The sequence below is a fragment of the Rissa tridactyla genome, chromosome 1, assembly GCF_028500815.1.
Source record: "Rissa tridactyla isolate bRisTri1 chromosome 1, bRisTri1.patW.cur.20221130, whole genome shotgun sequence".
NCBI lineage: Eukaryota > Metazoa > Chordata > Aves > Charadriiformes > Laridae > Rissa > Rissa tridactyla.
Genome location: NC_071466.1, coordinates 130,334,060 through 130,346,562, shown reverse-complemented (window position 1 = coordinate 130,346,562; position 12,503 = coordinate 130,334,060). Strand labels below are relative to the sequence as shown.

The window sequence follows — 12,503 nt, the reverse complement described above, 5'->3', positions numbered from 1 at the left end:
AAAGAGTTTGAATGTCAGCCGGCAGCTCCGGCTGGTGCCCGAGGCAGGAGGAGGAGGAGGGAGTCCCACGAGCGCTCACCTCCTTTGCTGCTGAGGAAACGGGACTTTTCCTCTAGCGGTGCCGATGAGGCTCTGAAACTGTTTAATCTGAGATCTGTTATCCAAAGCCTAATCACTGTGATGCCCAAGGGGTTACAAAGAGAGATACCCTTATTAAAAAATGCAGTAAATAACCTTCTATTTTTGTTAAGCCCTAGTAGGGCAGGCTGTGGCTTGGTTCCCTGTGCAAGTGAAGTCTGTCCCTTTGCAAACCCTGCCTGCGTGTTCCCAGCATCGACATCTTCCACTCCCTCCCTCTTGCTCGCTCCCTCTCTCTCAGATGATGCAGAGTGCCAGCAAGGCCCTCAATGGTGTCATATCTGTCCTTTTTATTCATTGCAGGGTTTATTTTTAGCCTGAAACAACTGCTTCCTAAAAATGGAGTTCCTAATGACACGGGAGCTGGACACAGCTATGTAAGGTATCCAGGGCTTGGCCTGACAGCTTCTCCTGTCTGTCTCTTTGTTGTGAGCCCAGGACAGCAGAGTTTGCTGCTCCCCACCAGCCTTGCAGGGTTTGGGCTGATCACTAGGAAGGCAGCAGAAAGAGAAACTCAGGTCAAACTTCACCTGGAGCCTTTGATCTCCCCCTCTTCCCAAATTAAGAAGGAGGGGGATGTTTACCTGTCCTCCGCTGCACTCCAAGGCCTCCCCTATGAAGGCGACTTGCTGGATCCTGGCAGGTTTTTACCTGCTTTTCTGCTGCAAGGCAGAAGAGGGACTGAACTTCCCCACTTATGATGGGAAAGACCGAGTGATCGACTTGAACGAGAAGAACTACAAGCAGGCCCTGAAGAAGTATGACATGCTCTGCCTGCTCTTCCACGAGCCCGTAAGCTCTGACAAGGTCTCCCAGAAGCAGTTCCAGATGACAGAGATGGTCTTGGAGGTAAGCGCCGCTGCATGTCCCAGCCGGGGTCAATATCACAGCATTGCCTGGAGCCGTGGAGAGGAGCCACGGGAGAGGACCGTCTAAGGGTCTGGTGCAGGGGGGAGCTTGAGCACCCAAAAGTTTAGGTTTGTTTACTTGGATTTGAGTAGGCCCCTGAGTTCTGCAAAGCCCAGGAAAAAGCCTCTTTTGTGCTCTTCTGAGTTGTTTTGCTGGGAAATAGTCTTTCTGGATTGCACGTCAGAAACCCAGGCAGTAGCAAGTAACCTTGCAAACCTCAGCAATGTGAACTCAGTTCAGCTGAGCTTTCCCAAATCTCGGCACAGACCTGAGTCCGTAGCTTGAAATTTTTAGATCCTTTCTCATTCTGTGCAAGCCAGTATCCCCCTTGTATTCTGGATTCGGTCCCATTTTCTATCCCACTAGGAGTAATCAACCAAAAAGCCTTACCAAACTGTGCTGCAAACGGGTGCCCTAGCTCCCCATCTCAAAAGCCTCTCACTGATGCAGCATTAAATCCCTTTTTGTTTTTCTGACACTGGGTTGCCTGCTTGGAATCAGTCTGTAGCTGCTTATTAATGCAACCAATCGTTTCTGTGCTGGAAAAAAAAGTGTTGTTAATTCTTTGGTGAAAGAATGATTAAATAATCCTCAGTAAAATAAATTGTGGTAAAAATTGTGAAGTAGATTCATAGCATTCTTTCCTGTAGTATAGCTGTAATCTAGGGAATCATACAGCTGCACGCCTGGATTGTTAGATGCCTGTTTCCTACCAGGGGCTTAGAAATATTCCCTCTTAACTAAAAGACACATTTGGAAAGAAAGAGAGAATTGCAGAAGAAACATATAAGCTGTATTTATCAGATCCGGAGAGAAAATTCATTGCACCCCTAGGAGTATAGCAAACGTGAATTAGAAAATACACTTGCTGAGGGCTAGGACCTGAAAAAGTCCAATGTCAAGTTCAAAGTCTGCTGACCTCCTCAGCAAGCCTGACAAGAAGGAAGATTCAAAAACTACACCAGATTTTACTCACTTGTCAGGAAACAGTTACTTGCTCCTCAAACCAGGACAGTGAGCAATAAAATAAAATTTGGCAAAGAAAAGAAAGAATAATGTTGGAACTGCCGTTGAAATGTTTATGGTTGGGGGTATAATTGCGTTGTTATTTAATAGGATAGCTATTTCATGCTCAATAGATGGCAAGCGGTTGCTAAATACATATTTATAGAAATCTGACAGAAGCAGGTATCTGTTGTGTACTATCAGTTTTAGTCCCCATGACACCTATACCCGTGTTAAGAATCAGCTCTATCAAGGGTGCAATGGCTGCAATACACTCGGGCTTAAGGCTTTTATTTTGCAGGGTTGGATTCAGCAGTGAGCACATTAGCTTAGGACTCTGGTGACTTGGTTTCCAGTTGTCTCCCTGCCACGGACTTCTTATGTGACCTTGGGCGAGAGATTTAGGATTAGATCCTCAGGAGACTACATAATTGTAGTGCTCCGGCCCGCTAATGCTCAGCTAGCAGCTAAGCGTGCCCCTCAGCAACCGGCGCTTGTGGCTTGGACCTCAAAATTTCCCAAGCGCTTGCAATGCTGATTCAGTGCATGTCTCAAAGTTTCACAGTCCTCCCTTGGACTGGGAACTGCAGCAGCAGCAATCTGACAGCCCAAGCACAAGGGCGATTGCAGACTGAGCACTCCTTTGCCTCTGTCACCCGAGAGAATCAGACGGGGACAGGCTCTCAGAAAGCAACCGAGAAGATAGGATGTGTCTTATCCTGCATGGGTCACAGCCCAGCAAGGTGCTGGGGCTCCCAATTTCTGTACTAAGTCAACCATGGGAGCACTTGTGAAAGGAGCAGGCGAGCCAGGTTGTGGTCTGCTCCCTCCTGTGACAGCATTCACTTCCGTCACCTCAAACCATAACGTGTTGTGCCATGGGGGTCACTCTCAATCTGCCCTGCCAGAGCTCATCCGGCTGTGGGAATTCACCCCATGTTCACCAGGACAGGGAGAGGGAAAGAAATGTCTGCAGTGGCTCCGTGGCTGAGGTGTGGAGCCATTCATCCGGGAGTTGAACTGCCTGGGATCAGTCTCCCTGGAGGCAGTCAGCAGATGAACCCAGCTCTCCCGTAATTTGAGTAAGTACCCAGAGTAGCGAGCTGCTGGGTAGGCACAGGAGCAGTGACAGGGCCTCCCGTTCCAGCCAAACCTGGGAAAATTTCACTCAGGAAGGCTTTATGTATCTAATTTCCGTAGAGGACTCAGGGCTCGGAGTGCAGAAAGTCCTTTATGCCTGAAATAAGGTATCTAAGAGGCAAACACTCCAGCCCTTGGTGTTCCCTGACAGCCAGCCTGGGGGGTTCCCAGCATAGGGCGAAGCCTGTGGTAAGATGTCTTTCTGGAGCACCTCATGTTTTTCCGTCTTACTCTACTGAGAACTTACCTACTGACTTACAACAAGAGGTGTTGCTTCCACAGCCTGGGAAACATCACGTCCTTAGCCTCTCATCCATAAAACGGCATTGGTCTCCATCACTAGGAATACTAGGGAGCCTTCAACCAAAACACAGGCAGGTGTGGAGCTAAGCAGAGATCTGAGCTGCGTGGTTAAGCATTGTTATGTCCTATTGTCTGATGAACATGAGTGTGTGTGCACATGGGAGGGAAGGGGCTTAATGGATGTTAAGTCCAGAAAAAACCCAAAGAGCCTACTCTTTCTGTTCCTCTCACATGCTTTTTATAAGAAATTTATAATTCCGAAGACCAAAGACCTGAAGAAATATCTTAGACACCAAGAAAAGAATAAGAGATCCAATGCCCAGGTTCCTGCAAATTTGCTAGGAGAAACTCCAAGATGTGTCCAGATAGTAGATGACATGGCATGTTGCTGAAGCCAACAAAAGTCCCACCAGTGACGACCAGTTCCTTCTAGACTCCAGATCCAGCCACCAGTTTAGGCTTCAGCAAGTCAAAAAAACCCACAGTTACAAAGCTGGGGGTTGCCGAAGAAGGGCAAGATGGGTGTAGACAAACACCCCTCCAACCTAGAAAAAGGTCCCTTGACCATGAGCATGGTTTCCTTGAAATATGAACCTTGTGGACAGTAACAAGCTCTGACTTGGGCTTCTCCCATGAGTGAGGAGCCTGTGAGGTTCTCTTACCAGGTCCTCTGGTGTCTAAGAGGGGTTGAGCTCATGTGGTGACATTTCCTTCCTTCAGAGCACTTCAGTCTCTTCCCTTCCAAGTCTTGCTCTTCACGAAACTTGCAATAACTTTATTATGCTGATATCCCAGCCTCTGGAAAATTTGGCTGAAAAGGGCCAATAGCTAGAAAAATTATTAGGGGAGGCAGCTGACAGACGGACCTGGGGGGAGAGAGAAGAGAATCACACAGGTCTCGTATCCTTAGGAGATCAAGCTGAAAACCTGACAGCACATGAGTAAAGTTAAGCACATATTTAAGGACTTTACCAAACCATAACTACAAACTGACTGAGGGGGAAGTGATATGATAGGAAAAATTGCCTTCCCAGGACAAAAGCCCAGCATGCAGGACTGACGGGCGCTGTCAAAGCACACCAGCTATCACCAGAAAAGGGATGCCATCATTAAGCTGATATTACAGTGGGACAGCACACGGGGTCTTCAGCTCCCCGCACCCAGGTGTACTGGGAGCTGTCACCAGATTGCCACAGAGCCCAGGGTCCATTTCCAGTTTAGAAAGAGAATGAAAGTGAAGACCATCATGAAGCAGTCCTGACAGCTCCTACCGCTTACACTGCTGGGTGCTACCTGGCAAGGACAGGGTCTGGAGATAACCAAGCCCCTCTGGGAGAAACAGCAGCTTTGGACCATCCTTTGTGCATGACAACAGCTCCAAGGGTGGCAGTGCCAGGACCCCAGGTCAGGGTGGGAAAGCTGGGAGCTGTTGGGTTAGTCTGTCAGGAAAACAATCAAAGCAATGATTGGAGATACAGCTGCCTACTGCTTTCTGGCTAGGGTGGAAAAGGTTTGGGGAAAGACTGTTATAAGACAACCCAGAGCAAAACCAGCATGAGCACAGACTGTTTCACAGCCCAGGTTAAAGGACTCTTCTCCTTTGCTTGCCCTTCTGCTATGACCTCACTCTGCACCTCTGACTACCAAAAAGCACCTGCAGCTTGAGTGGGGAAAAGCCATTGTATGGGCCAACGCAGAGGTAGAACCAGGCAGTCCCAGGGCTAACGGTGGCTATTCTTATTCTGCGGAGATGTTTACAAGAGCCCTGCATGCCCCATGAGGTGAGCACAGTGAAGAAGCAGATGGAATAGCCAGGCACAAGGCTTCCCAACAATTATTTAACAGACAAGTAAGAAAAAAAGCTACTTGTCCTAAAAGGTCTCAGCTTTCATGAAGAACGGACAAAAGAGGAAAAGACCAAAGCAGCGAAGCTGAGAAATATCTGTTCTGCTTTTCTTCTCCTCTGTAGCTCCCCTACCATATTTCATCCTGTCTCATACCACCGCTTCTCAGACCTTCTCCCCTCTCCCTCTCATCTCTGAATCTCCTAGGGATATTTCCACTTTCCCAGTGGGCCAGCCCCCCTCTCTAGGAGTCATGTAGAAAAATAATGAGCGGTGGGGTTAGGGGCTTTCCTTTTGCACCTGAGAAGCTCTTTCCAGCAACTGAGGCTGTCTCACTACCATAGCAGGCTGCCTGCGATGCGCTCCGTTACCACCTCCTCTGCTGAAACTCGCTCAGTCCTGGCTCCCCAGTCATTCTTTCCTTGTCATCTGTGTGCGTGTGTAATATCCTTTACAAAAAGTGGTTTGTCAAGCCCAAGTACTTTAGGTCCTTCAGTGCAACAGTGTCCCTGGTCCAAAAATTCATGGAGAACTGTCCTAGCACAAACCATTCTGATTAGAGATAAGAGAAGAGGGACGTGGTACTCCACTTCCCAGATAAGGTCTAGGATCAGCCCGGTCTCTAGCAATAAATGGCTGGAAAAAGTGAAACTGCTTAACGTATTTGTCCAATTCTGTAACACAAGGGAAAATTTCTCCTATGAACCTGGGAATATAAATCCAAGAGACTACATTGCATGAGATCCTCCTTGTGCCCAACCACAGCCAGTAGCTACCTGTGGTGTGAAAGGGAAAGATAAATTTTGAATCCAGCAAAAGGCAAGGGCTAAACTGGGTGTAAAGCTTACCTCCCAGTTCACTCAAGAGCAAGGATTTATTTTCAAGTGTTGAAACTACTGCAGCTTCCAGCTCAGGATGGAAAAACTGGTGCAAGATCAGCTGGTTTGGGGATAGTTCAATCCACATGGTCTTGAAATCTCTGGAGAGCAGATGTTCCCATGAGAGTTCAGAGCCATGTAATATATAGCAAAAAGTCCTTCTCTGCTTCTGATGCAACAAAGAAAAAAGGTTTACAAGTTTAGGTGTGTAGTTTATCCCAGAAATTTATAGGAACCAGGACACAAGATTCTAGTTTATCCCCATCTCTAGATAGAGTATAAATATAAATATAAATATAAATATAAGCTTTCTTTTTTAGCAGCCTTCTCTGTTTGTTTCACAGACCCAGATTTCAGTCTTTTTCTTTGAAAATGGGCATGTTCATGAGACAGTGCCTCAACACAATTTCCTGGGCTGGGTTGACACGTTATATGAGACTTTCACTGAGTGTCACAGAAACTGCCAGGTCCCTGGGTCTCTACAGAACAAGTCCTCAGGGTGAGAGACAAGGCACACCTGGCTGGATAGGTATGTGTAGAAGCCTACAGTGCAAGTGCCTTTTACTTGCCTGTAATAAAAGAGGTGTTTTGGTTTCCATGGCTACTAAAGCAGTGGCTTCCAGTACAGATAAGTTAATGCAAAAATAAGGAAGGAAGGGAAAGAAAAGGAAAAAGCGTGCACTGATTACTTTGCCCTTTGAGACCATGTAAGTAGGTCTCAATTCATCAACAGCCAGCAGAGCACTGATTTTTAGCAGTAGCACCTAGGAGGACTTCACTTACTGACATGCCAGTCACAAAAGCAAGTTGCAGAGAGCTCCTCATTTCACATACGGGCACACTGACATCCAGGGACAAGTATGTGATTTGGTCTTTCTGTATAACAGTGGCAGAAACAATTTCCAAGGCTGCTTTACCTGTTATTGCCCAGTCTCTTTCTTTGAAGTTCCTCTGTCAGTTGCCAGCAGTAAGTTTGGACTTGCTGCATGAGAAGCATCTAGCATAAGGGCAGCATCTAGCATAAGACCCCCTTTTCGGTGCCATACAGCTCTTTGAAAGGCACCTTTCTCAGATGCTAAAGTATGACGGGAGGGAGGTGTGCTGACAGCAGTTCTCAGAGCAGAGACCAGCTGTAAGCCCAGGTTCTAAAGAAAATCAAGGTGGTTTCATCCAGAGACCCAGCCTTTATGCAAATGTTATCTGGAGACATGGCAGACCCCTGTGAGCTTGGATTCACTTACTAACACAGTGCAAGGCCAAGTCTGCTCAGGCTTTGCAGGCTTTCTTGTCCCCAAAGCGAGGAGCTCTTCTCACTATCCAGCTGGAGAGCAGACAACCTCTGTAGGTGCCGTGCAAGACCTTAAGTCACATGGAGACTCCTTCTGTGTCACCCCTCCCTTCAGAAATGCAACTGGGGAAAAAAGTTGAAAATCCCATCCTCTTAGGTCTCAGCCATCCTGCCACGCTAGTCAGATTCCCAAAAATTGTGCTGGTGACGGTTTCCTGTTAGTCTTCCTGTTGGGCTGGTTCCTGGGAGGTAGGGTCTCACTCTTGTAGAACGAGGTGCCTTTGCCCCATCCTGAGTGGGGGCCTTCAAAAGGACTAGCTTGAGCTCACACTCGCCTACTCAGTGGACACGTGTGGTGTTTACAGTTTTCATTTCGTGTTCTCCACCCCAGACCTTGACATTTCTCGCAAGCCTGCCCGCAGGCTGGGACAGCTGTTGCTCTGCGAGGCAGACTGGTGGGCCATGTTGCGCTCATCCACCATGATCTTACACTAGAACTTGGTCTGCCAGTGCCCTTCATCTAAAACTGAACTAATCAAAGCCCATGACTGCCCTTCCTTCATGCCTGAGCTTCATTTGTGGGGAGAGTGGAAAGGGAATACGATAATTCTCTTTAAACACCCAAGAGGGAAAAGAGCTATTTAAGCACCAAGCCTGAGGACAAACTGGCTATGAATAAACCAAGTCTGGGAACTAGGAAGTCCCTAATCACCAGAGGAGGAAGACATCAAGGGGAGAACAGCCCAATGAGATTTAAATGGACATTGACCGGGTTGTGACAGATTGAATGACACTGTCCCTGGTTTGATGACCAAAGATGTCCTTTTGCAGCCTCTGTCCCTAAAGGACAGGCTTCAGGTAAGGAATCCATGGCCTAGGAAAGAAGTGACTTAGCAAGGTCCAAGTTCTCCTTTTTTTTTTTCCTTTTTTTCTTTTTTTTTTTCTCTTTGGCACATTGGGATTTACCTACATACATGAGACAAAACCTTGCCTGAGGAAATAGAACGAGTAGCAGCGGTGAAGAACTCAATTCCCCGGGGGGGGCCGCAGAGCTGGCGTTCTCTCCTCCCCTCCCTGGCGCCCTGGGACGGCCAGTGCTCCCTCCTAAGCAATGCTGATGGTGCTCATTCCTGCCCGCTCACTGGCACAGCCCTGGCGAAGGCCAGCTGCCGTACATGATACGTCCTTTTTCTGGGAACCCTGTCCTGCCCTGGCAGGAGATGGGATGCTGTGAGCTAGCAGACCTCTGACACCTCGAACCCTGCGCAATGGGGCTCTGTGTTTTTAAGGCTTTCCTCAGTTCTTGTTTCTCACCTTCTTGGGCAAAAGGCTTGTCTTGTCTCAAGGAACCCTCCATTCCCGCAGGACCCCCCCTCGCTGATCATTCCTGCGGATGCAGGATGGGAGCTCCCCGCTCCTGCCTGCAGCGTCCTGGGCTCTCTGGGGTTTCATAGGCGCTGGCTCACGCCCACTTGGTCAGAAACTCAAGAAATCTGACTTGTTCCTGGGAGCTGGAGGTGTAGGAATGTAGGAATGCCGAATCCCATGTCGGCAATGGTCTGCGGAGGTGAATGGGCTGAATATCAAGCATGCTTCCCTCCTGCAGCAGCTACTGAAAGGAGACAGCTTGTGCCCTGCGTAGGCTTCACGGCAGCATCCAGCCTTGGGTTGCAAAGCAGCCTGTCTGAGGCCAGAAGGACAACAAGGCAGCGAGAGCCTCACTTTTGCCGAGGACAGCCCCCAGGCTGCACCTCTGGTCTCCGTTTTGTCGAAGGGGAGCTTAGCGGGGTGGCCCCTGGGCACCGTCCCAGAGTCCACAGCCTGGGTCAGCACATGGACGCACGCACGGACGCACGGCCCGGGCTGTCCCCGGTGTGCCAGCTGCCCAGCTGAGTCGGCAAAACACCTGTGATGCGGTGCCAGCGAGGGCTGGCTGGCAGCAGTGGCAGGTGGCCCCTGCACCCGTGGGTGCTGGGTGGGCACGGGCACCGGCCCCGGTCAGCTCAGGGCTGGGGAGGCTGTGCTTTGGCTTACCCCTCGCTAAAATTAGGGATGCCCGCTGCGGATAAAAATACTAACTATGCGAAACCTTTAGGGAGGCAGCCAAAGAGCACATCATATGTCTGACCGGGCTGAGCGGCTGCGCAGCAATTAAAGCCCCGGGAAGGCGTTCTTGGAGCATTACCTGTGAAAGCCACCTCCGCAGGAGTGACCTTTGGGTGTTCCATATTTGGGGACTTGCCTTTTAGTCCGAGGAGCAGCGACTCCCAGGGAGGGCAGGTTCAGCCATAAACAGCCTCTCCTGGCAGCTCAGGTGGTGGAAAAGGGCAGGAAGGTGGGACCAACATGCTCTCCCCCAGTTCGGCTGCCAAAGAGTGGCTCCTCTAGTGGCAGCTGCTCCGCAGGCTTCTGCCCCTTCCCTTTGACCACCATGATGTGTCAGGACCTGTAATTCGCTGGTCTGAATTATGCAAGAACCCAAAATGTTGCTGGTGGAGGTATGCAAGGGGATGCTAGAGGAGACCACACAGCATTAGGAAGGAGAGATATCCCCCTCTGCTCTCCAATAACCTGCCTACCAGCTCTAACAACAGAGAAGCCAACTGTAGCATGAAGGCATGAGTCCTGCATACGGATTCAAAGCTTTTGGGGAAATGCCATCTTTTGCCATCTCCTCCTGCTGTTTCTGAAAATAAAATCCTAACATTTTGGGATATAAAATCATCATCAACCAGGTTCTGACCATCAACATAAACTGCAGCTTTAAAGAGAGTAAGGAGAGAAACTGCAAAGAAGTGTAGGTTGCTTGAGGGACGTTCCCTCATCGTCTCCTGTTGCTCTCCTCCTTGCACTGCTTGAGTTTTGTTCTTCCACCGCTGCCAGCCAGGGAAACAGAAAGCTCCCCATGCTTAAAAGAAGTTTGCTCATGACGGCTCTCACAGAGACACAACATCCTGCTTCCCAACCTGAGCGGCTGGGGAAGATGAACCTTACTGCCTGTGGGAGCTCCAGGCAGGTGCTGTAGAAGTAGGAAGAAAGTCCAGGCCACAAAATCATAATGTCACTCCACAATGAAAAACTGACCATGCTGAGACATCCACCCCTCCCACCCGCATTTGTAACCCTCTCTGCTGGGTTTTTTCTGCCATTTAGCAGGAAAACTGACACCAAGTGCAAGGTTTGACACAATTAGTGTTGTCTGCAGCTGGAATAGGAGCATGGTCAGGCAGCCTGTGACAATTCTGCTGCTTTATAACCTAAGATTTCAGAATGACCCTCTGGGTCTTCTTAAATGTCCCAGTGTCACACCTAGGTTCAGATAGGTATGGTAGGTGGGAAGCTGAGATGTTCTGGCAGGGAGTTGCTTCTTTCCATCCCCATTATTCAGATTGCCTGCAACTGTTGACACTGTCCAAAATGAGGTGGCACTTGCTTACTTGGTGGTACCCAAGCTTCACTTTGGGCTGGCACCTCTCACACAACCCAGACGGCCATGCATTCCCTCACCCTTACCCAAATCCAAGTATGGCTCTTACCTGAAGGAAGTGGGAGAAAGGAGGAAGTGCTCCCAAACTCACACCTCCTTTTCTGAGGACTGCGCAGGACACAGCTTGTGATCCTGTGGCTAGAAAGCGTGCACTGCAAAGGCTTCATGCACATGAAGGGAGGGCTGCAAACTGTGCATGGGCTATGAGCTTACAAGCGACTGTGGTCTTTGCTTGTGGTCTTTGCTTATGGTCTAAGCCAGCTCTGCCTGCCCAGCGCTCCTGCTGTACCTCAGGGACTGCATGACCAGTTAGGTCCAGTTCTTCTAGGGCAGTTCCTCCCTGCAGACACAAAGACAAGGGCTCTGGCTGGCCAAGACTTCAGGCAATATGAATTTAAAGGGAGGAGGAGGAGAGAGAGGAGGAGGAGGGGCTGTGTTCTTACATTACAGCTGTCTCTGTCCCAGGGTCCTGAGCCAAGAGGATTGTCAAGATTAGAAACATTATCTGCATTCAAATCCCGCTAGCATTATGGAATCAGAAAATACTGTAAGGGGATATATAAATGCTTGATACTGTAATAAGCAGGGGCCAACTAGCCAAGCTGCTGTGCCTCTGGCATACTCTATATTTTGTTGCCTTGTGGGGTTCAAATATAAGTGTGGGAATTCGTCCTCACCTAAGCACTGGTCAGACTTACCTGCCGCAGTGGAAAGCAGGGAAAGCACAGGCAGGAGCAATGCCTAGCCCCTGCAGGGCTGGCACTAGAAAAAGCCACCACAGGTACAGACACTCTGCAAAGGTCTCCCGCCTCCGGGCGCTGCCCCAGTGGAAAGAGCTCCCAAGAGTCTTGTGTTGCATAGAGATTCCCCTGGTGCAGGAGTCCAGTGCTCTGCAGATGGGCACAGGCTGTACCGCTCACCTCGTTATCTCGTTAGCATGAAAGTCACACACTGTGGCACATCTTCTCTTGGGACAAGCCTCTTCAGAGGAACACCTCCAAACACTCCTGCCCACGGTACATACACCTCCTAGGGACAGTCTCGCTAGACGCGGTCACGCAAGCCCTGCCACAGCAACAGGCACACCTCCAGCGCCACTGTGACCTTTTCTGCCTCCCGAGCCCTAATGAAGTGCACACTCCCAGAGTCTCACACAAAGAGGCTTTCATCCCACCACCCGCATTTTCTAGACACGTTTGCTCTTTCCCAGCAAGCTCCCACGCTCGCAGCTATGCGGCTGCACCCACACCACTCCACCACTCCGAAGACTGACCTCGCGTATGCTGCATGCTCACATACATTACTCCCGATCAACGCCTCCTCTCTCGCAAATGTCCCCTCTCACACCCAACTACTTGTCTGTAGCAGGTGTTGTGGCCTCACACAATGAAGGCACATTTCTGAGCTGCTTCAAACTCCCCCAAGAAACCCTAACCATCTCCTGTGTGCAGGAGTCAAGAACTATTGGTCTTAAACTGCCTTGACTTTGTCTGGCACATGGCTAACATAGC

At 49.5% G+C, this 12,503-nt stretch overlaps 1 protein-coding gene across 1 annotated transcript in view; it reads left to right on the top strand.

The window, feature by feature from the left end:
• The first annotated feature begins 549 nt into the window (after positions 1-549).
• The window catches only part of CASQ2 (calsequestrin 2), a 36,224-nt gene continuing 24,270 nt past the window's right edge, over positions 550-12,503 (top strand). The window contains exon 1 of the mRNA XM_054187121.1: positions 550-987. Within this exon, the coding sequence (XP_054043096.1) occupies positions 715-987 (273 nt within the window). The 5' untranslated portion in view covers positions 550-714. The remainder of the gene's footprint in view (positions 988-12,503) is intronic.